Below are 25,595 nucleotides of genomic sequence, written 5' to 3'. Positions count from 1 at the left end.
CTGACAGGCCTGAAGTCACCTAGGGAGCTCCATTGCAGTCGAGCGAAGATTTGAACTCGTGTCTCCTCAGTCCTCCTTGTCTAACATGAACAACATGACACAAACAGATATCCCATGATAGCCCTGCCTGGAGGCCTACCTCAAAAGTGCTGCTTTACCCTGATGTTTCAGTGCTTTTTCTGGAAAAAAAAGGTGTGTGTGTGTGTTTGTTTGTTTGTTTGTTGTGGGCCCAGTTGAAGTCCCCCCCCCCAGCCCCTGGGCAGTGGCTAAATGCAAGATGTGATTAATAAACTCAAGCGAACAAAGATCTGGATTCGAAATAGCTACGATTTAATAGGTTACAGATAGAGGTGGATTTTTGGCTCACCCTGACAAAAAAAAAAAAAAGCACTGTATTTTTCCATGTATAAGACTAGGTTCCCCCCCCTTAAAAAATAATGTCAAAAATTAGGGGGCTTCTTATACACGCCTATGCCTCCACCCATTTTCTTAAATCTGAGTCCCCCGTCTTATAGACGGAAAAATTCGGCATTTTTTTTTAATTTAAAAAAGGTAAGGGAGCTCAGTTCTCTTGCTCAAAAAAGCACACACAAACAAACCCCTGACCTTCCTTCCTTTGCCTGCAGGTCCACCACAGAAATCCGGAAGGAGAAATCGAGGGACGCGGCGCGATGCCGCCGCAGCAAGGAGACGGAGGTTTTCTACCAGCTGGCGCACACCCTGCCCTTCGCCCGGGGGGTCAGTGCCCACCTGGACAAGGCCTCCATCATGCGGCTGACCATCAGTTACCTGCGGATGCACAAGCTACTGAATTCAGGTGAGGGCTGCCACGTTCTCTCAGGGTTCCCCTCTTCCTTGCACCACCCCCACCCCCCAATGCCCCAATCCTGCTCCACTGGCAGTCCTGAGCCCCCCGGCTCCTCGAGGGGGTTCTGGATCATGCTACATGCCGTCTCAGTGCGCTGTGTTCTGCCTGGCAGACGCCTCAATGCTGGGACTCGACATCTGAGCCGCAGCTGAGCAAATGCTAGCTAGAACCCTAAACATGTGGGGGAAAGTGGTAGGCGGGAGATCAAAAGCGTTGCCACCTGCCCCTTAGAGCCTCCTCCACATTTATGTTATCGCCCGCCATGGACCCCGTTGCTAAGCGACTTCTCGAATCTCCTCCTCCTTTCCGCTCCCACTGGTAGACCCGTGTAGCGGCTGCCGCAGAGGGATGCTCAGTGGACAGGCATTGTCCGATGGGGAGGAGCGCTTGCCCGCCGATGCCCGACAAAAGGACGGCTGTTGGACCAAACCGGCAACAGCCTTGAACCCGAGACTCCCCGCCTTCCTTTGAAGCTCAAAAAAAAAAAAGCAAGTTTCTAGTCCTGTTTGTGGCAGCTTGGAAATGCGACGGGTGGTTCTGATCTCGGGACTTGTGTGTCACTGAGGCAGCTCTGGTGGTGGTTTTGAAATTGGGGAGTGGGGCAAGGATGCCTAGTGGTCTGGCTGTCTGAAAGCAATGAGGTCCAGCTCCAAGGGCCTTCTGGTGGTCCCCTCAATGCAAGAAGCGATGTTACAGGGAACCAAGCTTGAGGGCCTTCTTGGCAGTGGTGCCATCCCATCAGATGTCAAGGAAGTAAATAATTATCTGACCTTCTGTAGACATCTGAATGCAGCCCTATATCAGGAAGCTATTAATGTGTCATGTTCTGTTGTGTTTTTGTATATTTTGTTGGAAGCTGCCCGGAGTGGCGCGGGCAACCCAGTCAGATGGGCAGGGTGCAAAAAATAAATAATGATTATAATAATTAAAATTTGTATACCACCCTTCATTCATAGATCTCAGGGTGATTCGCAAAATTAAAATACAAGATAAAAGAATACAAAGTACATAATAAAAACAAGGACAAAACAAAACAATAAACTCCCCCCCCCCGCCCGCTTCCTACAAACACATTTAAAAGGTTTAGGATATTAATCAGCCAAAGGCTTGGTTGAAGATGAATCTTTTCCCTTGGCGCCTAAAGGTGTATAACGAAGGTGCCAGGCGAGCCTTCCTGGGGAGAGCATGCCACAAATAGGGAGCCACCACCAAAAAGGCCCTGTTCTCATGTTGCTACCCTCCGGACCTCTCGTGGGGGAGGTAAGGACCTTCAGTAATGATCTCAGGGTCTCAGGTAGGTTCATATGGAAAGAGGTCTTTGACGTATTGCGCTCCTAAGTCATTTAAGGCTTTATAGGCCAAAACCAGCACATTGAATTGGGCCCGGAAACTAATTGGCAACTGGTCCAGTCAGGCCAGGATCGGTGTAATATGCTCAAACTGCCTTGCCCCCGTCAGCAACCTTCACCAGCTCAAATTTCTGAACCGTCTTCAGAGGCAGCCCTACGTTCATAGAATCATAGAATCAAAGAGTTGGAAGAGACCAGAAGGGCCATCGAGTCCAACCCCCTGCCAAGCAGGAAACACCATCAGAGCACTCCTGACATATGGTTGTCAAGCCTCTGCTTAAAGACCTCCAAAGAAGGAGACTCCACCACACTCCTTGGCAGCAAATTCCACTGTCGAACAGCTCTCACTGTCAGGAAGTTCTTCCTAATGTTTAGGTGGAATCTTTTTTCTTGTAGTTTCGATCCATTGCTCCGTGTCCGCTTCTCTGGAGCAGCAGAAAACAACCTTTCTCCCTCCTCTATGTGACATCCTTTTATATATTTGAACATGGCTATTAGATCACCCCTTAACCTCCTCTTCTCCAGGCTAAACATGCCCAGCTCCCTTAGCCGTTCCTCCTAAGGCATCGTTTCCAGGCCTTTGACCATTTTGGTTGCCCTCCTCTGGACACGTTCCAGTTTGTCAGTGTCCTTCTTGAACTGTGGTGCCCAGAACTGGACACAGTACTCCAGGTGAGGTCTGACCAGAGCAGAATACTGCTACGCTCATAGCAGTAATCTAACCTAGAGGTTACCTGAGCATAGAAGCCAGGCTTTCCCTGTCCAAAAGTGTCTGGGCTGTGTGGAGCTGGGATTCTCCATTTTTGTTATCTACTAAATTCCACGGTTCCTAAGTCTGCCTTTCAAAAGTTTTGTTGGGTTGCAAGCTGACCCGCTGCCCTTTGCTGCTCGAAGGGCTTTTTGCCAGCTTCCTGATAGTGAGGTAGCTACAGGTATTTCCTGGAGGCAAACGTACATCTGTCCAGGTGTTTATAACTTCAGGGCTGAATTATTACAGTGAGTTCTGAGTGGACTGCTGAGACAGCTTCCCTTGGCTGCCAGTGTGCCCGCGGCCCAACAATTTTGGTATTTATATACAGTGGTGCCTCGCAAGACGAAAAGAATCCGTTCCGCGAGTCTCTTCGTCTAGCGGTTTTTTCGTCTTGCGAAGCAAGCCCATTGACGGCTTAGCGGATTAGCGCTATTAGCGGTTTAGCGGCTTTTAGCGGCTTATCGTCTTAGCGGCTTAGAAAAAGGGGGGGAGGGGAAAAAACCCACAGGAACTCACAAGACATTTTCGTCTTGCGAAGCAAGCCCATAGGAAATTCGTTTTGCGAAGCACCTCCAAAACGGAAAACTCTTTCGTCTAGCGAGTTTTCGTCTTGCGAGGCATTCGTCTTGCGGGGCACCACTGTACAAGGTGCTAAACAACACAGGGATTGTGTTACTTGAAAGATCTTCTTGTTCCCTAGATACCTGTTCAGGTTGTGTACTCATTGGCAGGTGGTGTGATAGTTGCTGAAGATACCCGATTCCTGCCCTGTGACATCCTAGCATGGCATCCCTTTTTTCATGGAGTCCTCTCCCTGTACAAATTAGACAGGCGCCAACCGTACTGGCCTTTCAGCATCCATTGAAAGCCTTTTAAATTAACAACTCTTCCCTGACTGGAGATCTCAGCTGTGGCTTTCGTCAATTTCTGGGTGTTAAAATATGTACTGTCCTTACTGTGTCATGTTTCCTGAAGGATTTTGCTTTGAAAGTTTTGGATGTAAAGCAATATCGGCCCCATTCAAACCATACATTTAAAGCGTTTTGATTCCACTTTAAACAGTCATCGCTTCCCCCAAAGAATCCTGGGAGCTGTAGTTTATTAAGGGCACTCAAGAGTTGTTTGAAGACCTCACTGTTGCCATCTTAGAGCTACAATTCCCTGAGAAGAGGGATTGGTTGTTATGCTGTTCTTGCTCCGGGAGTGCCGTGTGTGTGTGTGTGTGTGTGTGTGTATTTCTATTAATGTAAAATCAAAATCAAAAAACCATAATCAAATTTACAAAACAAAGGAGCAGTACATAGACTGTATTTTCAAAAAAAAATAAATCACTTATTAAATTGATGTACCTCCTTTCATCACAGGATATCAGGGTGGTTCACAGAATGAATATATAGGGAGCAGATAATGTTGAAAAATGAAAGCATCCAAACACATAGAGGAACCAAATTTCACATTAGGATGAGGGAAGAAAGTTCTGCATATCGAAATTCGACACATAAGAAACGTTCTGGGTTTTGTGAGTTATTTTCTCTGCAGTAGCCAAAGACCACATAATGTTGTACCACAGCCAGAGGTTTAAAGTTCGTAGCGTCTTCCATTTCTGGGCCCAAGGAGTTCTCAATGAAGCCTAGGATCATTGTAAGACGTTCCTTAGATCAGAAAGCTGCGGTTTGATCACCCCACAAGTCCCAAAGGAGGCTTGAAAGTGGCATTCTCATCAGGGGCCTTGAACTTCCAACAAGAAGCCTTGTATATGTGCCATCTAGGCTGCCCCAGAGTTGAGGGTCCTGTCTCTGTGCCATGGCACGTACCTGAGCGAGCTTTGCCCTGAAGCAACTCTTTTTCTGCTTCCTTTAAAACCAGGAGAATGGAGAGATGAGGTGGAGGCAGAGGAGCAGGTGGACGCGTATTACCTGAAGGCCCTGGATGGCTTCCTCATGGTCCTGACCGAGGAAGGGGACATGATCTACCTCTCCGAGAACGTCAACAAGCACCTGGGCCTCAGTCAGGTGAGGCGCTGCCACCTGGCCAGGACCAGAGGACACCTGTGCAGGTTGATGAGGTGGGGGACCTACAGAAGTCAGGGGGGTGCTGTTCTGCAGTTCCACAAAACTGGCAGGAGGTATTTTGCCTGGACAGGTTAACCAGGGCGGGGAAACTTTCTCAGCTTGAAGGCCAGATTCCCTTCCAGGGACCACATGCCAAAAATGTGCGAGGCCAGGTGGGAAAGAGGGCAGGGCGATGGGCGTGACTCCTACCTTTGTGCACTTGGTTATGTTCCCAGTCGCATCTTTCTGTCCAGGCCTCTTTTGGTGGTGGGAGATGAACCTGCTCTGATTCTCCCGCAGCCAAGAACTTCCTTGAGGCTAATTTTATTTCGGGCGCTGGGGAGGGGAAGGGACGTCTTACGTGGCTCTGAGGGCAGCTGAACTAAAACCACACACAAACACACTCATTTGCCACAAGCGGGTTCCCAGCAACTCTTTGCAGAAAGAGAGACTGGTGGTTGGTTCGCATCTGTCTGTCTTGGGACACAAAAAATACATTCATTTGCCACAAGCGGGTTCCCAGCAACTCTGCAGAAAGAGAGACTGGTGGTTGGTTCGCATCCGTCTGTCTTGAGAGACAAAGGAAGAGTACGGTTTGGGGGGAGAAGCCAAACTATTGGAGAATCACAGCGCCTGCTGTGGCCGTAGAGACTGATGCAGGAGAGACATGTTTTGTTGCAGCTGGGGCAGAGGAAGGCGTCCGGTTGTGTTGCTGCAGATGCAGCATGGCATTCACCATATTTTTCGCTCTGTAAGACGCACCCAACCATAAGACGCACCTAGTTTTTAGAGGAGGAAAACAAGAAAAAAAATATTCTGAATCCAATGTCGTTGAAGAGGAAGGAGGAGGAGGGAGGATCAGGCTAAGGCATCACAACAAGAGGCGCTGCGCAGCTCTCCCTCTTGCTGTGCTGGCTTCAGGGGTAGCTGCGCAAAGCCTCTTCAGTGAAGCAGGAGGAACAGAGCAGCGCGGCTCCCCACCCCCCAAAGAGCAGCTCAGGAGTGTGGGGCATCTGCGTGCAGCCTGCCCGCTGCTCCCAAACCTTCCCGGGGCTGCAGGGGGAAGCAGAGGCTGCCGGTAGAGCAGTGCGGCTCCACACCACCACCAAAGAGCTGCTCAGGAGCGTGCCGCACTCCGGCAATTTGGCTCCAGGGACCACACATTCGCTCCATAAGACGCACAGACATTTCCCCTTGCTTTGTAAGAGGAAAAAAGTGTGTCTCATGTGTGGGATGTGAAACACAAGAGCAGTCAAGTACAACATTCCTAGAGTGAACATGTTTACACATGGGGAGGGATGTTTGTCCAGCCAGCAGGTAAACTTCCTGTTTCCTTCTGGGCTGGGACAGACTTCCTCTGCATGTGACTAGAGGTGGGTGTGGCCTCACCTGTGCAGGTAATGACGAAAGCACAGGGCAGGGCAGCCATCTCTCTCTCTTTCACCACATGCATCGAAGACACAACATCTACTGAGTCAAAGATGCCCTCTTGGCTTCCAGCCAAGAGAGGACAAAGGGACTGTCTTCTTATAAGATAGATTCCAAGTGTATGTTACTTCATTAAGATAAGTCTGCCTCCTGGGATCTGATTGTGAATAGAATGTGAGTAAACTCTTTTTATACTTTTGTAAAAGACTGTGTCGTCTCTTCTATTTTATGAGGGAATAAGGGGGAAATACCAGAACGGTTATTATAGAGGCTTTAGTGAGCCTGAGCAAACGCAGCCGTTCCAAACTTAAAATAAAGGGGAATGTGTTACTCTGCTGAAATTGGGGAACTTGTTAACACAAGTTGGATAAGGATATAATCAGACAATATATCCTCTCCTCCAAATCTGAACATTCCCACATTACAGATAGGTAGCCGTGTTGGTCTGCCATAGTCAAAACAAAATAAAAAAAAATTCCTTCCAGTAGCACCTTAAAGAGCAACTAAGTTAGTTCTTGGTATGAGCTTTCGTGTGCATGCACACTTCTTCAGATACACTGAAACTGATACACTGTTGACGACTCTTAACAGGCTCATCACAGCTATCTGCCAATCACCCATTCCCACCACCCTCCTGAGTAATACCCCTCCCCACCTTCTCACTATATAGAAGGGTCTGGTGACTTCTGTTTCAGTGTATCTGAAGAAGTGTGCATGCACACGAAAGCTCATACCTAGAACTAACTTAGTTGGTCTTTAAGGTGCTACTGGAAGGATTTTTTTTTATTTTATTCCCACATTATGAAGTGAAAAATATGGTATTCTTTCTGCGCTCCTCCCAGTGGTTATTCCCCGTCTGGTCACTGCTGTGGATGCACAACCTGACTTGTCTCCAGGCCTTTCGCATCATGTTTGCAGACATAACACAGATTTGTTCTGCCAACGGGCCTGGTGCCCTCTCTAATGGGGGACTTGGCAAATTGTTTTCACTCTGGACATTTCTGCCGTGGGCAGCATAGGAACTTAAGATGGGCCCTGCTGGATTCAGCCAAAGTCCAGCATCCTCTTCTTCCAGTGGCCAACCGGTGAGAAAATCACCAGGAGGACATGAGCACAACAGTGCTCTTCCTTGCTTGTGATTCCTGGCAGCTGGCATACAGAGGTTTCCTGCTTCTGGCAACCATGATCTGTAATAGGAAGATGGGAAACTCTCCTGTTACTTTCAGGTTGAGGAGGTCATCCCAAGATTTTGCTTCCAGGCAGCTGCTTCCTAACCAAGACCCTGAGGGCAAAGGGGTATGGGTGGGCCTGACCAGGAAGGCAGCAGCCCAGAATATTAACAGGGCAGCCCGATGAAGATCAGTGTTTGGGGCGAGAGCCTGTGACCTTTTGAAAGAGAGCGTTCATTGTGGAAGTGGTTGCTATGCACTTTGAAATTACTTGTGCAACTTGGCAGTCCGGAAACAAAGGCTTTATATTGTCTTTATTTTGTGTGCACTGGAAAATTAAGGACAACGCTTTTCTTTCATGCTTGCTGAATCGCACTCAGTGTTGGCATTCCTCTGGGTATTTTTTAAGGCGGAAAAAAAATCCCCTGTGGCAGATTGATTGTTGAATGGATTGTTTTATTTTAATGGAGTACTTACAGCATGATGATGCCTTTGACGTTTCACTCAGCCCTGTGATTTTGGGAGTGGAGATCTTGCCCTCAGGAAAGGGCTGCTAGAAAATAGCACTTTCCAGTTTTCACTTCCAAAATCTTGCTTTTCTTCTTAATCGTGAGAGAGAATTATTACATTTGCTCCAAAATATATTTTCAAATCATGCTGGGGCTCCCCCCCCCTTTAACTTTCCTCTTTTTGGAAACGGAATGCCCTCAAGTTGCTGAAAACCAAGTTGAACCAATGCGTTTCTTTATCACTAAGCAACCAGAATTCTTGACATGGGCAAAATTCGCTTTCCCCTCTGACAGTGCCGGTTGTACTGAGGCCGGTGGTTTTCTCCTGTGAAGCGCCTGCTCTGAAACAGCTGCAGAAGTTTTTGCTCGAGACTCGAAAGCAACCTAAAAGCAAAACAGAGGCGTTTGGGAAAATGTGCCCTTCGCGATATGTGATGCGGCTTTATTGAATTGCTGGCATACGTGGGAAAGTGAAAGGGAACGCAGGAAGTGGGTGGGATTTCTGATTGGCCGGCTCCAGAGAGCCCACACCAACTGGCTGCTTTCTAGCAGATCTCGACTCCTTTGCATGCGCTGATAGCATATGGTGTCCCGCTAGGCTTAGCGGAGGCAGTGTGCTAGCTACAACCTCCCCCCCGCCCCATGCGTTGCTTTCTGATGTCCCCGATTCTCTTTCCTTCCACTAGCTGGAGCTCATTGGTCACAGCGTCTTTGACTTCATTCATCCCTGTGATCAAGAAGAACTTCAAGATGTATTGAGCCCAAGGCAAGGTGAGTGCCTCTCCTCCATCCCCTCCCATGCATGCCCGTTGGGCCTTGAGAAATGTTCCTCCCCATGACCCACACACAAACAAGAGCGTCTTTATCTCACAGACTCCTCGTGGTGTGCGAATAGCAGACGTGGGACCCCCCCCCCCCCGTCTGCACTGTGCGTTTGAAGCAGGAACATTGCCGCTTTGAGCAATCGTGGCTTCCCCCAAAGGATTCTGGGAAGTGTGGTTTGTTAAGGGGAGGGGGCTGAGAGCTGTTCGGGGGCTCCTTCCAGAGTTACAGTTCCCAGAATGGCTTAACAGTCAACCCCTCTTCCCAGGGAACTATGGGAACTGTAGTTCCCGGAGGAGAATTAAGAGTCTCCTAATGACTCTCCGCACCCAAAACAAACTACAACTCCCAGGGTTCTTGGGGAGAATCCATGTCTGTTTAAAGTGGTAGCATAGGACTTTAAAAATGTACAGTGTTGCCCCGCAAGATGAATGCCTTGCAAGACGAAAAACTCGCTAGACGAAAGAGTTTTCGGTTTTTGAGGTGCTTCACAAGACAAATTTCCCTATGGGCTTGCTTCGCAAGACGAAAACGTCTTGTGAGTTCTTGAAAGTTTTTTCCTCCCCCCCCCCCTTTTTCTAAGCCGCTAATAGCCGCTAAGCCGCTAATAGCGCTAAGCCGCTAAGCCGCTAATGGCTGTGCTTCGCAAGACGAAAAAACCGCAAGACGAAGAGACTCGCGGAACGAATTAATTTCGTCTTGCGAGGCACCACTGTATGTTGTAGAGGTGGCCTTATTCTCCCACTGCCATGAAAACAACCAGGGGGGTGTTGGCAGACTCGCAGGAGTAACAGAAGTACAGTAGTCATACCTCGGGTTAGATATGCTTCAGGTCGAGTGTTTTCAGGTTACACTCCGCGGCGACCAGGAAGTAAAGGAACGCATTACTTCCAGGTTTCACTGCATGCGCAGAAGCTCAAAATGACGGCATGCACGGAAACGGCGAAACGTGACCCGCAGATGCGCAGTCACGTGTTACGTTCTGCTCAGGATGCGAACAGGGATCCTGTTCGCATCCAGAGGTACCACTGTACAAAAACGCTTTTTTAAGAAATGGGTGGAGGGTGAACTTTAATAGAGTTGGGGAGGCCTGAAAAACTGCTTGGTGCGCATCCTCGCAGTGGGCATGGAATGTGTGGCTTTTGGTGGGGAGAAACAGCAAAAAATAGGGTGGGATGCAATGGAACGGAATATCCTCACAATGGCCCTGCGAGGTGGCTCAGGTTGAGAGATTGCGGCTTGCCCGAGGTCACCCACCAGCTTGGGTAAGTGTACGCTGTTCTCTCCCTCCCTATGCTATCCTAAAAACAGCCCTGTGAGGTAGGCTAGGTTGAGAGACAGTGACCAGACAGAGGCCACCTATTGAGCTTCATGGCTGAGGGGTGGGATTTGAACGCTCTTCTCCCAGGTCTTCGTCTGGCACACGACACCGCCCTCCCTACATTTTATTATGATTAAAATGTGCGTCCAGAACTAGATTTCCCCTTCCTGCCACAGAAGAAGCACGTTCTCCTCCCTCCCCAGACTCCCAACTCTTGCTCCCTTCCTGCACTCGTGCGCCCCAGATTTTGACAGGCTTTTCCATCTCTAACTCTGCCCCCCCCCCAGGTTTCTCAAAGAAGAAGGAGGTGAAGACGGAACGCAGCTTCTCCTTGCGCATGAAGAGCACCCTCACGACCAGAGGGCGCACCGTCAACCTCAAGTCCGCCACCTGGAAAGTGAGCGAATGAGTCTTAAGAGGGTGTGCATGGAACCAAAAGGGTTTTGTGTTGGGAGTATGGGGGAAAGAGGGCTCTTTTCCCAAAGTGGGGCAATACCGCCCCACTGGGGGGCGCTGGAACAATCCAGAGGGGCGGTAGTAGCCTTGGTTGCAAGTTGGGGGTGGGCAGCGAAGGAGCCTTGAATAAAAATAATGGGGGCGGTAAAGAAACCTACATGCATAAAAGAAAACAAATTTGTCCCAGCTTTCCAGGGGGGCATGGAGTAATAGGTTGTTGTTTTTTTCCTAAAAAGGGTTCAGATAAAGAGAGACGTGGGTGGCGCTGTGGTTTAAACCACAGAGCCTAGGGCTTGCCGATCAGAAGGTCGGCGGTTCGAATCCCCACGACGGGGTGAGCTCCCGTTGCTTGGTCCCTGCTCCTGCCAACCTAGCAGTTCGAAAGCAGGTCAAAGTGCAAGTAGATAAATAGGTACCGCTCCGCCGGGAAGGTAAACGGCGTTTCCGTGCGCTGCTCTGGTTCGCCAGAAGCGGCTTAGTCATGCTGGCCACATGACCTGGAAGCTGTACTCCGGCTCCCTCAGCCAGTAAAGCGAGATGAGCGCCGCAACCCCAGAGTCATCTGCGACTGGACCTAATGGTCAGGGGTGCCTTTACCCTTTACCTTTAGTTCAAATAAGTTTGGGAATCTGCTCTAGAGCAAAGTGCCACTCTGGAGAAAGGAAAGCCTCACTGTGGCAACGGCACTGAGGGCATCATTATAGAAATGAGGGGGCTGAAAACCATGGCTTGGACTAGCACCAAGACGGCACAAAATGATGATGATGATACCTATATTTATATATTTTGGTGGGATTGTACATATGACTGCTATCTTTCTCGAATGTGTGTGTGTGTATACAGTGGTACCTTGGTAGTCGAACGGCTTGGCTCCCAAACGACACAAACCCAGGAGTGTTCCAGTTTGCGAACATTTTTCGGAAGCCAAATGTATTCCGCGGCTTCCAATTGAGGGCAGGAAGCTCCTGCAGCCAATCGGAAGCCGCACCTTGATTCTCGAACCATTTCGGGAATGGAACAGACTCCCGGAACAGATTAAATTTGAGAACCAAGGTACCACTGTATATTCTTTTCCCCATCATTGTTAATGTGGGATAGACACATTGTACAGACGTGTGATGGGTGGTTTTGTATTTGCAACTCATTATCTGAAAATTAGAGACGCAGGTAGCGCTGTGGGTTAAACCACAGAGCCTAGTACTTGCCGGTCAGAAGGTCGGTGGTTCGAATCCCCACGACGGGGTGAGCTCCCGTTGCTCGGTCCCTGCTCCTGCCAACCTAGCAGTTCAAAAGCATGTCAAAGTGCAAGTAGATAAATAGGTACCGCTCTGGCGAGAAGGTAAATGGCGTTTCCGTGCGCTGCTCTGGTTCGCCAGAAGTGGCATAGTCATTCTGGCCACATGACCCGGAAGCTGGACGCTGGCTCCCTCGGCCAATAAAGTGAGATGAGCACCGCAACCCCAGAATCGGTCACAACTGGACCTAGTGGTCAGGGGTCCCTTTACCTTTACATCTGAAAATTAAAGTCTTAAAAACCCAAGCAGCATGAATGAAAATGTAAGGATGTTTCTGAGAGGCAGCGCCATCTTAGAACAGCTTCTGGAGGCGGGTCTGTGAATGAATTGGTGGGTTGGAACTGCCCCATTCTTCTTCTCCTCTCACAGGTGCTCCATTGCTCCGGCCATATGCGGTCCTATGCGCCCGCCAAGCCAGCAGGGGGGAAGGAGGCAGAAGGCGGCTTTGTGGAGCCCCCTTTGCGGTGTTTGGTATTGATCTGCGAGGCCATCCCGCACCCCGCTAACATCGAGACCCCGCTGGACAGCGGCACCTTCCTCAGCCGCCACACCATGGACATGAAGTTTACCTATTGCGATGAGAGGTGAGCACGAGGCACGGAGGGCTGGAAAATTGCGCCGGGTGGGGCTGGTGGGAGTTGCCATCCTAAACGGCCATGGTGGCTGGCGCTCGCAGGGCAAGCAGAGCGACTGGAGTAAAGCACACGGAGCCCAGAGAGAAAGGAAACTTCTAATACTTCACTCGATGGCAAACGGAACAAGAACAGGACAGTGGTACCTCGGGTTACATACACTTCAGGTTACAGACACTTCAGGTTACAGACTCCGCTAACCCAGAAATAGTGCCTCGGGTTAAGAACTTTGCTTCAGGATGAAAACAGAAATCGTGCTCCGGCGGCGTGGCAGCAGAAGGAGGCCCCATTAGCTAAAGTGGTGCTTCAGGTTAAGAACAGTTTCAGGTTAAGAACAGACCTCCGGAACAAATTAAGTACTTAACCCGAGGTACCACTGTATATAACTTGAGGAGGATTGGATTTACAGGCCAAGTTGAGGGCCGGGGGACATGTTCAGCCACGCTTTCTAAGGTAAACTTCCTTCAGAAGGGCTTTCCCCTCCAACTCCTCCAACGGTCAAATCTGAACAGTCTTCCTCACTGACAGCGAATTTCCAGCTGACTCCAGACAGTCAGTCTGCAGTCAGCTGGACAAATACAGTGGTACCTCTGGTTGCAAACAGGATCTGTTCTGGAGGCCTGTTCACAACATGAAAGGAACACAACCTGCAGTGGCACGTCTACACACGTGCAGGTTGTGATTCATTGCTTCTGTGCATGCGCATGATGTCATTTTGCGCGTCTGCGCATGCACGAGCGGCGAAACCCGGAAGTAACCCTTTCCGGTACTTCTGGGTCGCCGCAGGACATAACATGAAAAAACGTAACATGTGGTATGACTGTAGCAGAATTAACTCAGGGTCCTTGACATTGAACTGATGGGAGTTGTTGTCCATAGCATCTGGAAGACACCAGGCTGACAAAAGCCAGGATCAGGCCATAAGCTGAGGCGGTCCATTGGAGGCAGTTGGTGGGGAGCCTGGGGATACCATGTTCCGGCACTTTCCGGTGACGGGCAATGCAGCGCCCGCCTCCTGCTTGAGAATTAGGATCTCTTTTGTGGCTCCGCTGGGTGTCTTTCCCACCCTACTTTGCCCTGGCAGTTTTTGAGGACCCCCCCCCCAAAGTTACAGGCACAAATACAAGATGGGTGACACCTGGCTTGAGAGCAGTACATGTGAAAAGGATCTAGGAGTCTTGGTTGACCACAAACTTGACATGAGCCAACAGTGTGACGCGGCAGCTAAAAAAGCCAATGCAATTCTGGGCTGCATCAATAGGAGTATAGCATCTAGATCAAGGGAAGTAATAGTGCCACTGTATTCTGCTCTGGTCAGACCTCACCTGGAGTACTGTGTCCAGTTCTGGGCACCACAGTTCAAGAAGGACACTGACAAACTGGAACGTGTCCAGAGGAGGGCAACCAAAATGGTCAAAGGCCTGGAAACGATGCCTTATGAGGAACGGCTAAGGGAGCTGGGCATGTTTAGCCTGGAGAAGAGGAGGTTAAGGGGTGATATGATAGCCATGTTCAAATATATAAAAGGATGTCACATAGAGGAGGGAGAAAGGTTGTTTTCTGCTGCTCCAGAGAAGCGGACACGGAGCAATGGATCCAAACTACAAGAAAGAAGATTCCACCTAAACATTAGGAAGAACTTCCTGACAGTAAGAGCTGTTCGACAGTGGAATTTGCTGCCAAGGAGTGTGGTGGAGTCTCCTTCTTTGGAGGTCTTTAAGCAGAGGCTTGACAACCATATGTCAGGAGTGCTCTGATGGTGTTTCCTGCTTGGCAGGGGGTTGGACTCGGTGGCCCTTGTGGTCTCTTCCAACTGTATGATTCTATGATTCTACAGGAGGAAGTGATGGACAAGATGGAGATATTGGCGGTGGCAGGACTTCTCTGACATGGGGGGGGGGATTTTTCTGCCATCTTGCCTCGAGGGCAGTGAAGAAAGAAGCATGAGGGACATCCAGAATCCATAGTGGTTCCTGTAGTCATGATCTTACGCAAAAACCGCTTTGCAAAGTCTGTCTGAAAAGCGATATATAAATACTGGAAATAAATAAAAGAAAATAAGGGAGTTGTTTTTTGGTATCTGAGCCCTTAGGCCATTGATGTGGTGGTTTTGTAAAGGTACATGTGAACTGGAAGAGTTGCCTCCACCCTTGGGTAGAGATCTTCCACTCTGCCTCTCTCACATGACATCTCCCCGGGCAGGATTGCAGAGGTGGCTGGTTACACGCCTGAAGACTTGCTGGGCTGCTCCATTTACGAGTATATCCACGCCCTGGACTCCGATTCTGTCAGCAAGAGCATCAACACCCGTAAGTTACACCTTCCCTGAGTGTCACACACACACATGGAGCGGGATCCTGATCTGGGGGAAACTGTTCCCTGCAGCAAAAATGGAAAAGAGAAGAACTTTGACTGCATTCGTGCGCCATACTTTAAAGAGTCATGGCTTCTCCCAGAGAATGCTGGGAGATGAAAATTGTTAGGAGGCCCCTCTGATCCCAGAGCTACAGTTCCTTGAGTGATTTAACAATCCATTCTTCTGCCCAGGGGATTATGGGAACTGTAGTTCCGGGAGAGCAATGGGGTGTCCTAACAACCGCAGCTCCCAGAATCCTTTGGGGGAAACCATGGCTGTTTAAAGTGGTATCATTGCACTTTAAATGTGTGCAGATGTGGCCTTCCTCCAGTTTGCTTTTTCGCAGCCTTGGCGCAGGGTACAGAATGTAGTATCAGGAATCAAAGCCATGGCTCTCACTTCTCCTAAACTAAGTTTCTAGTCCTTAAACTTGAAGAGGTGTTGGGTAGAACCTCAGAATACAGAGACAGCTGGGGACTGCTTGGTCTGCCTTATTCTTTGCCTGTTTCTCTGTGGCTGGTGGAAGCAGGGTAAACGAAAGGCCAAATGATCAGATAAATGCTAATTTCATTTGCATGATTCATGCAGGCTGGTGGATTCAGCTTTTGCTTTTTGTGTGTGTGTGTGTGTGTGTGTGTGTGTGTGTGTGTGCAGAATGTATATTTTTACACACATTTAAGCACACACAATATGGAACCAAACAGGACAACTGCTGTGTCCTGGGCCTGTTCCTTCTGTTAATCAGGCATCGTAATACAGAGAAGCCGATTTCTTTGCAACGTTGCCTGTCTCTATTTTAAAAAGCAAGTTCCTAGTCCTCATTATTTTAAAGGCAAAAACTGGGAAGTCGAAATCCACAGAGTTGGCTGGTGCCTTCCTCACGGCTCCCAGTTTTTCTTGCTTCCCCGCATACGCTGTCATTCTACGTCCCTGTCACTGTACATTTCCCCCCAAAATTCCCCACAAACTCCTCAGTTTCCTTTCTTTCCCTTGTTGCTGGCACTGAATGTAGGGTGGATTCTGAGGTGGTTGAGCCAACATGAAATGATGTTTCTGGCAGAGTGGACCGTTCATGTGCAGTGCTTTCAACAAGCCACAGACAAGGCGGGGCAAAAACTCCTGTGGGGTCCCTTCGAAAAGGGGTGACTTAGTGAGGGAAGAGTGGACACAATATCTCCAATTTCTGCTGCAGATAAGAGCAGGTCTTTCTCAACCTGGTGTTTCCTCAGGTTTTTTGGATTACAGCTCCCATGAGCTCCAGAAAACCTGTTCCTGCTGGCTGGGGCTCATCTGAGTTGTCGCCCAACATGGCCAAGCTGACTGAGGCTCATGGGAGTTGTAGTCCAAGATAGCCCAGGTGGCTGGAGCTGGTCAGAATTGTAGGCCACATTCACACTAAGCAGTCCTGGCTTGCCGCAAGGAATTTTGGGGCGTGCAGTTTGTTAAGTGTGCTGAGAATTGCTTTGAGACCCCGGTATCCCTCCCAGAGCTGCAGTTATCAGCATCAAGAGGGGTTGATTGCTAAACCACCCTGGGAACTGTAGTTCTGTGAGGGGAATAGGGCTCCCCTAAACACTCTTAAGCACCCTAAATGCGGGTGGCACTGTGGGTTAAACCACAGAGCCTAGGACTTGCCAATCAGAAGGTCGGCAGTTCGAATCCCCGCAACAGGGTGAGCTCCCATTGCTCCTGCCAACCTAGGAGTTTGAAAGCATGTCAAAGTGCAAGTAGATAAATAGGTACCACTCTGGGGGGAAGGTAAACGGCATTTCCTTGCGCTGCTCTGGTTTGCCAGAAGCGGCTTAGTCATGCTGGCCACATGACCCGGAAGCTGTACGCCGGCTCCCTCGGCCAATAAAATGAGATGAGCGCCGCAACCCCAGAGTCGTTTGCGACTGGACCTAATGGTCAGGGGTCCCTTCACCTAAACACTCTCATCACCCTTAACAACTAAATACAGCTCCCATAATTCTTTTGGGGAAGCCAGGACTGTGTAAAGTTTCAGTGCCTTAAATGTGGATGCAGCCCTAGCCCAACGCATCAGGAGGGCACCAGTGCGGCGAAAAGGGCCTTGCAGGCATTTAAAGATGAGTGGGACGCTCTGCGTCAAGAGGGACAAAATCTGCCTTGCTTGGGGATTTCCAGTTCCGTAAGCAAGTAGCTTGTAAACAAGAGCGGCGGCCGCCTGTTCCGCCTTCCTGTCTCGCTGCCTCCACCTCCCAGCTTATCCGTTTGTCTGTCTGTTCTAGACTGTCTGTGTTTCACTTCCTTCTGGTAGTGCTGAGCAAGGGGCAGGCGGTAACCGGGCAGTACCGTTTCCTGGCCAGGAACGGCGGCTACCTGTGGACCCAGACTCAAGCCACGGTCATCTCCAGCAGCAAGAACTCCCAGCCCGAGAGCATCGTCTGTGTACACTTCATCTTGAGGTCAGAGTCGGAGAAGGGGTGGTGTGTCTCTTGTGTGTGTCCCCCCCCCCCCAGATAAATGAACAATCCTGGACTGGGAGGCTTGTAGGAACGGTGAATGTTATATAGAGATGCCCTAAAGGTTTTTTGTTTAGTTTGTTGGCGTGGTGGTGACAAGAGCGACTTAAATTTTCTGGCAATAAAATGACTATGGTCTCGTCATTACGTTCTCTAAACTGACAACATTCCCACTGTGGAGTCCTTTACCACTTACATTCCCTTTCCCGCAGAGTGTTTTTTTAATTAATTTTAAGTGTAGAGAAATACAGAAGGAAAACAAAGGAACCAAAAATGTAAATTGACACAGTCTTGGAGAACAGAAATATAATACTGCTCAGAAGGAACAACGAACTGTCAGCTAGCACTCGGGCTTTCCTCAGAGATTTAGCATATAGAGCAGGCATAGGCAAACTCCGACCCTCCAGATGTTTGGGACTACAATTCCCATCATCCCTGACCGTTGGTCCTGTTAGCTAGGGATGATGGGAATTGTAGTCCCAAACATCTGGAGGGTCGGAGTTTGCCTAGGCCTGATAGAAAGCATATGAACAAAAGAAACTACGCAACGCCGTGCGACTTTCAGATTTTTACCATTTTTGGAACTGATCTTGTGGCAAAGCTTCCGAGAAACATGAAACCTCAGGTTTGGGGGATTGTGCTGTTTTTAAGTTACTCAGTGGCAAGTGTTACGTTTCTTCGAAGGAAAGAAAGCCAGGGGCTTATCATGAGCTGCCAGCCACGAGGAATCCCCCTTGTTCCTAATTTGGTTTTGGGGAAGTAGCCTGGAGATCTTGTCAACAACTCTAGACAGGGAAGTTTTGTATTTTCAGTCTGAACAGTAGTGTTGGGCAACACTGAGTTCAGTTTTTAAGTACAGTCGTACCTCGGAAGTCGGACGGAATCCGTCCCGGAAGTCCATTCAGCTTCCAAAACGTTCGAAAACCAAATCACGGCTTCTGATTGGACGCTCAGGTTCCAAAAGAACGTTTGCACAACTGGAACAATCACTTCCGGGTTTTCTGCGTTTGGGAGCCTGTGCACATTCTGTTTGGGCTTCTCTGGCCACTTTTGGAAACAGGGAGAGTGGACTAGGTGGATCCAAAAGCACTCATCTTGTGCCCAGATGTCAAAGAGAAGAACAACTACCATACTTTCAGAAGACCTCTTAAGGCAGTCCTGTTTAGGGAAGCTTTTAATGTTTAATGGATTATTGTATTTTAATTGTTGAAAGCCGCCCAGAGTGGCTGGGGAAGCCCAGCCAGATGGGCAGGGTATAAATAAATTATTATTATTATTATTATTATTATTATTATTATTAAGTAACTGCATCTGGCTAGTTAATACAGGCAACTCCCCATTTACGCACATTCAAGGCACATGTGAACGTGCATGTGTGGCACGAAAAGGGACAAGAATGGCCCTAAAACAGGGGGGGAAATGTGAGAAAACAATCCCACAAGCCTTTGCAAGTGCAATCCCAGGACCCCTTGCACTGACTTTGAGACCTGTGGAGAGTTGGAGTCTGAGCGAGGAAGTTCGGAGGGAGCGATTGTGCTGAAGTTCAGTGGATTTTTGCTATTTTTGAAAGGGTTTTTCAAGAGTTTCCAGAGGTGTAGCTAGCTGACTTTTTCTGTGTCGTTGCCAGTGTGCGCGATTTCATATAAGTGCGCGGTGCTTCGGAACGTAAACTCCACGTAAGTGGGGAGTTAACACGACAGCCTCAAAACTGCAAATCAAAGCTCCCCAAAACACGTCATAGCTGCGTCCTCATCGCTGGATAGCTCTGGGAGCTCTTACTCAGCAAAAGCAGAAGTTTGGAGCTTTCCCAGTCATTGATTTGATGCCAACTGCATTCCCTTTTTTTATTCTTCCGCCCTGGAGTAGAATTACCGTATTTTTCACCCTATAGGACGCACTTTTCCCCCTCCAAAAATGAAGGGGAAATGTGTGTGCATCCTATGGGGCGAATGCAGGCTTTCGCTGAAGCCTGGAGAGTGAGAGGGGTCGGTGCGCACCAACCCCTCTCGCTCTCCAGGCTTCAGGAAGCTATCCCCCCAGCCCCGCAAGCTCTGGGAGCGATGGCGAAGCTGCGCGCAACTACGCCATCGCTCTCGGACCCGTTCTGGGGGCTGGGGTCGGGGGAAGCTCGGGCTTCCTAAGCTCCGGGAGTGATGGCGAGGTTGCGCAACCTCGCCTTCGCTCCCGGACTCCCCCCCCCCCCGTGGCTAAAAACGAAGCCAGGACAGCGAGCGGGATCCATCCTGCTCGCTGTCGTGGCTTCTTTGCTCTTTGGGGCTCGGGGGGGGGATAATTTTTTCCCCTTTATTCCCTCCCCCCCCAAAATAAGTGCGTCCTATGGGCCGGTGTGCCCTATAGGGCAAAAAATACGGTAATCTGTACCCGCTGCCACTTTATGCATCAGAGGCCTTCTCAAGGCAAGAAGACAAAGAGCTAGGCGCCCACATTGCTTGGTAGCAAGTCATGTCTCTGCATTATTTTATTTTATTCTAAATGAATATGAATATTTTGTGTGTGTGTGTGTGTGTGTGTGTGTGTGTAATAATAATAATAAATTTTATTTATACCCCACCCTCCCCAGCCAGAGCCAGGCTCAGGGGGGTAACACCAGTAAAATTACAATAAAAACATAATGGGGGGGGGGACCAATTTAAAATACAGGTTAAAATGCAATTTAAAATGCAGCCTCATTTTAAAAGTAGTCGATAGATCAAAACCATAAGGGGAGGGAAACATAAGGGTCAGACTGAGTCCAAACCAAAGGCCTGGTGGAACAGATCTGTCTTGCAGGCCCTGCGGAAAGATGTCAAGTCCCGCAGGGCCCTAGTCTCTGGTGACAGAGCGTTCCACGAAGTTGGGGCCAGTACTGAAAAGGCCCTGGCCCTAGTTGCGACCAATCTGACCACCTTGCGACCTGGGACCTTCAGAATGTTGTCATTTGTGGACCTTAAGGTCCTCTGCGGGGTATACCAGGAGAGGCGGTCCCGTAGGTACGTGGGTACACACAGAGAGAGAAGAAAAAAAAGAGATGTGAAATATTGGCAACCACACTCAGATGTCTGTGACTGCCAGTTGCATTGGCCCTGCCGTGCTCGGTTAACATAAGGTTACCAGATTTTTCCAATGAATCCGGGGACATTTTTCAACTACAATGGATTTTGTATGGGGATTGATTTGTAAATCTGGGGACTGTCCCTGGGAAACGGGGACATCTGGTATCCTTAGGTTCACAACCTCCTTGCCTCGACGCCCTTTTTACAGCCAGGTGGAAGAGATGGGCCTGGTACTCTCCTTGGAGCAGACCGAGCGGCAGGGGGAGCACCGCCGCCTGCCCCCGCCCTCCCTCGAGGGGCTGGACTCCGACGGGGCCCTTGACGACCTGGACGCCAACGGGGGAGACACCATCATCAACCTCAGCTTTGGTATGGAGCGGCAGGAGTCGTGGGCGGGAGGTTTTCTGCGGGACAGGGAGGTCGGGAACCAAGCCGGACCCTCGCCTGTGATGCCGCCGCTCCCTCTTTCCTCTCCCCAGAGCTGCGCGGCCCCAAAGTCCTGGCCTTCCTGCGCCCCGCCAACATCAGCGAAGAGGAGCTGCAGCTGGACCCCAAGCGCTTCTGCAGCCCCGACCTCCAGAAGCTGCTGGGCCCCATCTTCGACCCCCCTGGGGCCCAGAGCCAAGCGCCAGGGACCCTGCGGGCAAGGCCTCCGGCCGCACCGCCCAAGCCTGCTCCGGTTGCCAAGAACACTTCTGGAGGCAGGAGCCCAGTGAACCCGGTAAGGAGGTTGTGGACTTTTGGGAAGGGAGTCCTTCTCCATATGGGTTGAATTTAGAGTGCAGGCGGATGGCCTGCCTGGGGGATTTGGTGCCTTTGAGGCTGTGTTGCAGAGACAGGGTCACCTGCACAGAGGGGGAGAAGAGGAAGGTTATTTGGTGAAGGAATGGGGATGTGAAGGTAAAGGGACCCCTGACCATTAGGTCCAGCCGTGGACGATTTAAGGCATTACATCTTGACACAATCCTGACTTCCCCAAAAGAATTCTGGGAGCTGTATTTAGTTGTTAAGGGTGATGAGAGTGTTTAGGTGAAGGGACTCCTGACCATTAGGTCCAGTCGTGGCCGACTCTGGGGTTGCGGCGCTCATCTCGCTTTACTGGCCGAGGGAGCCGGCGTACAGCTTCCGGGTCATGTGGCCAGCATGACTAAGCTGCTTCTGGCGAACCAGAGCAGCGCACGGAAACACCGTTTACCTTCCCGCCGGAGTGGTACCTATTTATCTACTTGCACTTTGACGTGCTTTCGAACTGCTAGGTGGGCAGGAGCAGGGACCGAACAACAGGAGCTCACCCCGTTGCGGGGATTCGAACCGCCGACCTTCTGATCGGCAAGTCCTAGGCTCTGTGGTTTAACCCACAGCACCACCCGTGTCCCTAATGGGGATGTATCACTGTGCAAATGACAAGGGTGACCAGGCCTGTGCATTTAAGAATGTCGGAATGGCCCTGGATCTGTCAGGCTTCAGGGAATCGGATCCCCCTCCCTCACGGCATTCTGCCAGTAATGGAAAGACGAGTAGCTCTTACCAGTGCCTTTTATTCCACATTCGCAGAGAGAGGCGTAGAAATGCTGCCTCTTGGAGTAATGGCGTTGCTCCAAATAATCTCCGCCCTTCCAGTCTCAGTTGTCAACAGCACCACCCTGCTTATGGTGGCTGCTTAGGGTCAATTGTCTCTTCACTCTCTGCTCTCCTTCTTTCGCTGCTCGCCGGTTTCTGGGAGAAGCGGGGTCTGGGATGCTCTCTAGTGGTCAGCCAGCTGTTGCTGCTCTGCTCCTCCTGTTATTTCCCAGTTTTGCCCCTCTTCCCTCTATGAGCTGTGACCCTCTGCAAACCACCGTTGTAAATCTATACTGTCCTCCTCTTCTCGGGAAGGTACAGGAGAAGGGGGAGGCGGTCTCCATCATTCATCCTCAGTCCGGTCCCTGGCAGGATCAGACCAAAATCCCTTTTAGACCAGCATCTTGTTCTTGCAGTGGCCAACCAGGTCCCTGTAAGCAGAGGGCCCGCAGTGCGTTCCTAACCTTGTGATCAGGTTTCCAGAGTCCCTAAGATGCTTGGAGGGTGCCTTGTACGCCGCCTTCCGGAAACTCCTGTAGCCAAGCTGGTCCCAAATGCCTTGCTCCACATTCCTTTGGACCAGCCTGTTTCAACCTGTGGGTCCCCAGATGTTGTTGAACTACAACTCCCATCACCCCTAACTAGCAAGGCCAGAGCTCAGGGATGATGGGAGTTGTAGTCCAACAACATCTGGGGACCCACAGGTTGAGAACCGCTGCTTTGGACCAACCCAGCGAGGCCGAGAGGAGGGTCTTGTCATCTGGGCAGTCCGGGGTCTCCCGACAGCCTGCCCAGGTTTCCTGGAGAGGTCACTTTAACCCTGTGCTGTGACCTCACCCCCAGAGGCACACTGCATTGTGTGTCTCAAGACAGATGGGAAGACAACAGATCAGGTTTCCCTTATAAGAAATAGGACTCTGCTTGAGATCCACGCTTGGAGCTGTCGAAGGCTTGATCCTAGGAGCACTGGCAAAGCGAGAGCATCTTCGCCCATGTTTTGCTTTTGTTTCCCCCTCCAGGTCGAGCTGCCAGAAGAGCTGCTTTTTGACATGGAGAACGTGCAGAAGCTCTTTGCTTCCAGCAAGGAGACTCAGTCAATGGAGACGGCCCTGCAGGTATCTTTGGGCAGGGAAGGCTCTCTGCCAGTGAGAGCCAGTGTGGTGTATCGGTTAAGAGCGGTAGACTCGTAATCTGGTGAACCAGATTCGCGTCTCCGCTCCTCCACATGCAGCTGCTGGGTGACCTTGGGCCAGTCACACTTCTCTGATGTCTCTTAGCCTCACTCACCTCACAGAGTGTTTGTTTTGCGGGGAGGAAGGGAAAGGAGAATGTTAGCCACTTTGAGACTCCTTCAGGTAGTGATAAAGCGGGATATCAAATCCAAACTCCTCCTCTGCTTTGGGGGCTCCCAGCCTCGGACGGAGAGTGCTCAGGTCCATTGCGTGGCGAGTTCTCACCCCCCACCGCCCCGTGGAAATAATGACACATGACACAATTATTAAGGTTAATGGACTAAATAAGGCCACAACTTTACTGGTTACAGGTGATGAGCAGTATTGGCTTAGGCATTGGTCCTAACCAACTACATCCGTCTTCAACCCGTCCCCTTGAAGTCTGGGAAGGGTTAACCACCAGTAGGGGGAGTCCTGCTGATGCACATCAACTAGGAACTCCTCCGGGGTCACCGATAGGGGGCGTGCCTTAGGCCCTCACCTCCCCAGGCTTCGGACAGGGCCAGGCCCCTTTAATCCTTTACCGGACTCCCCTTCAATATGCAGGGCAGGTGATGGCGCTACCTCCCCTCTTCCGTCTACAGAACAATACCAATGCCTAACCGCCAATACCAAGAAAGTTGTGACGATTTGCTACGAGGTAGGCAAAAACCAAGTGGCTGGTGCTAATTTGCTAAGTGGAAAAATTCCTACCAGGCCCTTCAACGGTGACCAACCGAGTACTCAGGTCCCATGTGTGTTCATTCAGTTTGGTACTGAACTCACTAACCTTCAAATGCCAGAGTTCATTTTATTTTTACAAGCCAAGTTTCTAGCCCTTAAAGTTATTGAAATGTCACAAGTCAGAGTGGGGAGCCTTAAGACATCATGGAGGGAGCAGGCTTCCGGTATCCAGCACAATAAAGCAGTTGCTGCAAAGCAGCGAGAAGAAAAAGCCACATGTAGACAGGTAGCGGAAGTCACATTCAAGGTACGCAGGTCCCGAGTGCCACACGCTTCAAGTATTTCAGCATCGGTTCAGTGCCAACAGCATGTGCACGGAACATAGAAATGGCTTCCATTATGCTTAATGGTAAAGGTAAAGGGACCGCTGACCATTAGGTCCAGTCGTGGCCGACTCTGAGGTTGCGGCGCTCATCTCGCTTTACTGGCCGAGGGAGCCGGCGTACAGCTTCCGGGTCATGTGGCCAGCAGGACTAAGCCACTTCTGGCGAACCAGAGCAGCGCACGGAAACGCCGTTTACCCTCCCGCCGGAGCGGTGCCTATTTATCTACTTGCACTTTGACGTGCTTTCGAACTGCTAGGTTGGCAGGAGCTGGGACTGAGCAACGGAAGCTCACCCCGTCGCGGGGATTCGAACTGCCGACCTTCTGATCGGCAAGTCCTAGGCTCTGTGGTTTAACCCACAGCGCCACCCACGTCCCTTATGCTTAGGTGACTTAAAACATGACTTAGATGGGTGCCGGGGATGTTGGGCCGCAGCTCCCATCACTCCTGACTGCTCACCATGCTGGTGGGATCTAGAGTCTCGAACTTGTTCTGTGCCCCTTCCCTCTCTTTCCTTCGCGAGCGAGAGAAGGGTTGTGAAAGCTTCTGGTTCCACTTCTGACGAAAACCACAGCTTTCTGCTACGTATGAACCCGGTGAACTGTGATTTAGTGGGAGGAAACAAACCCAAGATATCAGCTTACGGTTTGATTATCCTGGTTTGTTTTCACTAACTCGCATTAGCATGAATTTCAGTTCCCCAAGTTTGCACTTGAAAGGGAAACTCCCCTCCTCTTGAGGAGACAAATGGAGAAGAGGTGCGGTTCATTCACTGACATTGAAGCCATGCTTTAGATCAGCTGAGGGCTGATGGGAGTTGTAGTCCAAAACAACTGGAGGGCATCAGGATGGCAAAGGTTGGCACAGAGCTTTGCTGCCTCAGCCAGTTGGCCTTTAAAGGTCAGTTACGGGCTTGATCCGTTCCGGGGTGCCATTCGCACCCCGAAAAGTCTGTAACTAGAGTGTCGCTTCTGGGCACACACGTGGCACGATAGAGCGCTTCTGGGCATGTGCAAAGCGCGCAGAACGTTTATCGCACGTATGTGCAGCGAAACCTGGAATTGTAAAATTATCCCTAAACAATTATAAAAAAACACTAATATGTGTGTGGGTTTTTTTTAGAATATTTATTCTCCCTGCTCCCATAAATTCTATAGCACCTGTCAATTTAGGAATGCTGTGTTTTCTTTTTAAAAATGGAATCTATGAGGC

General features: G+C 50.1%; 1 protein-coding gene across 2 annotated transcripts in view; it reads left to right on the top strand.

The window, feature by feature from the left end:
• The window catches only part of HIF3A (hypoxia inducible factor 3 subunit alpha), a 66,612-nt gene that overhangs the window by 28,314 nt on the left and 12,703 nt on the right, over positions 1-25,595 (top strand). For both annotated transcript variants that reach the window (XM_081868884.1, XM_081868883.1), the window contains exons 2-11: positions 627-817; positions 4,835-4,980; positions 8,812-8,896; positions 10,556-10,665; positions 12,389-12,603; positions 14,854-14,960; positions 17,286-17,433; positions 20,752-20,912; positions 21,023-21,264; positions 23,123-23,218. In XM_081868884.1, coding sequence (XP_081725010.1) covers positions 627-817; positions 4,835-4,980; positions 8,812-8,896; positions 10,556-10,665; positions 12,389-12,603; positions 14,854-14,960; positions 17,286-17,433; positions 20,752-20,912; positions 21,023-21,264; positions 23,123-23,218 — 1,501 coding nt within the window. The remainder of the gene's footprint in view (positions 1-626; positions 818-4,834; positions 4,981-8,811; positions 8,897-10,555; positions 10,666-12,388; positions 12,604-14,853; positions 14,961-17,285; positions 17,434-20,751; positions 20,913-21,022; positions 21,265-23,122; positions 23,219-25,595) is intronic.

This window comes from Podarcis erhardii, assembly GCF_964252035.2.
Source record: "Podarcis erhardii genome assembly, chromosome: 7".
Classification (NCBI taxonomy): Eukaryota; Metazoa; Chordata; class Lepidosauria; order Squamata; family Lacertidae; genus Podarcis; species Podarcis erhardii.
The sequence above is the reverse complement of the archived record's forward strand: the minus strand, read 5'-3'. Positions and strand labels throughout refer to the sequence as shown.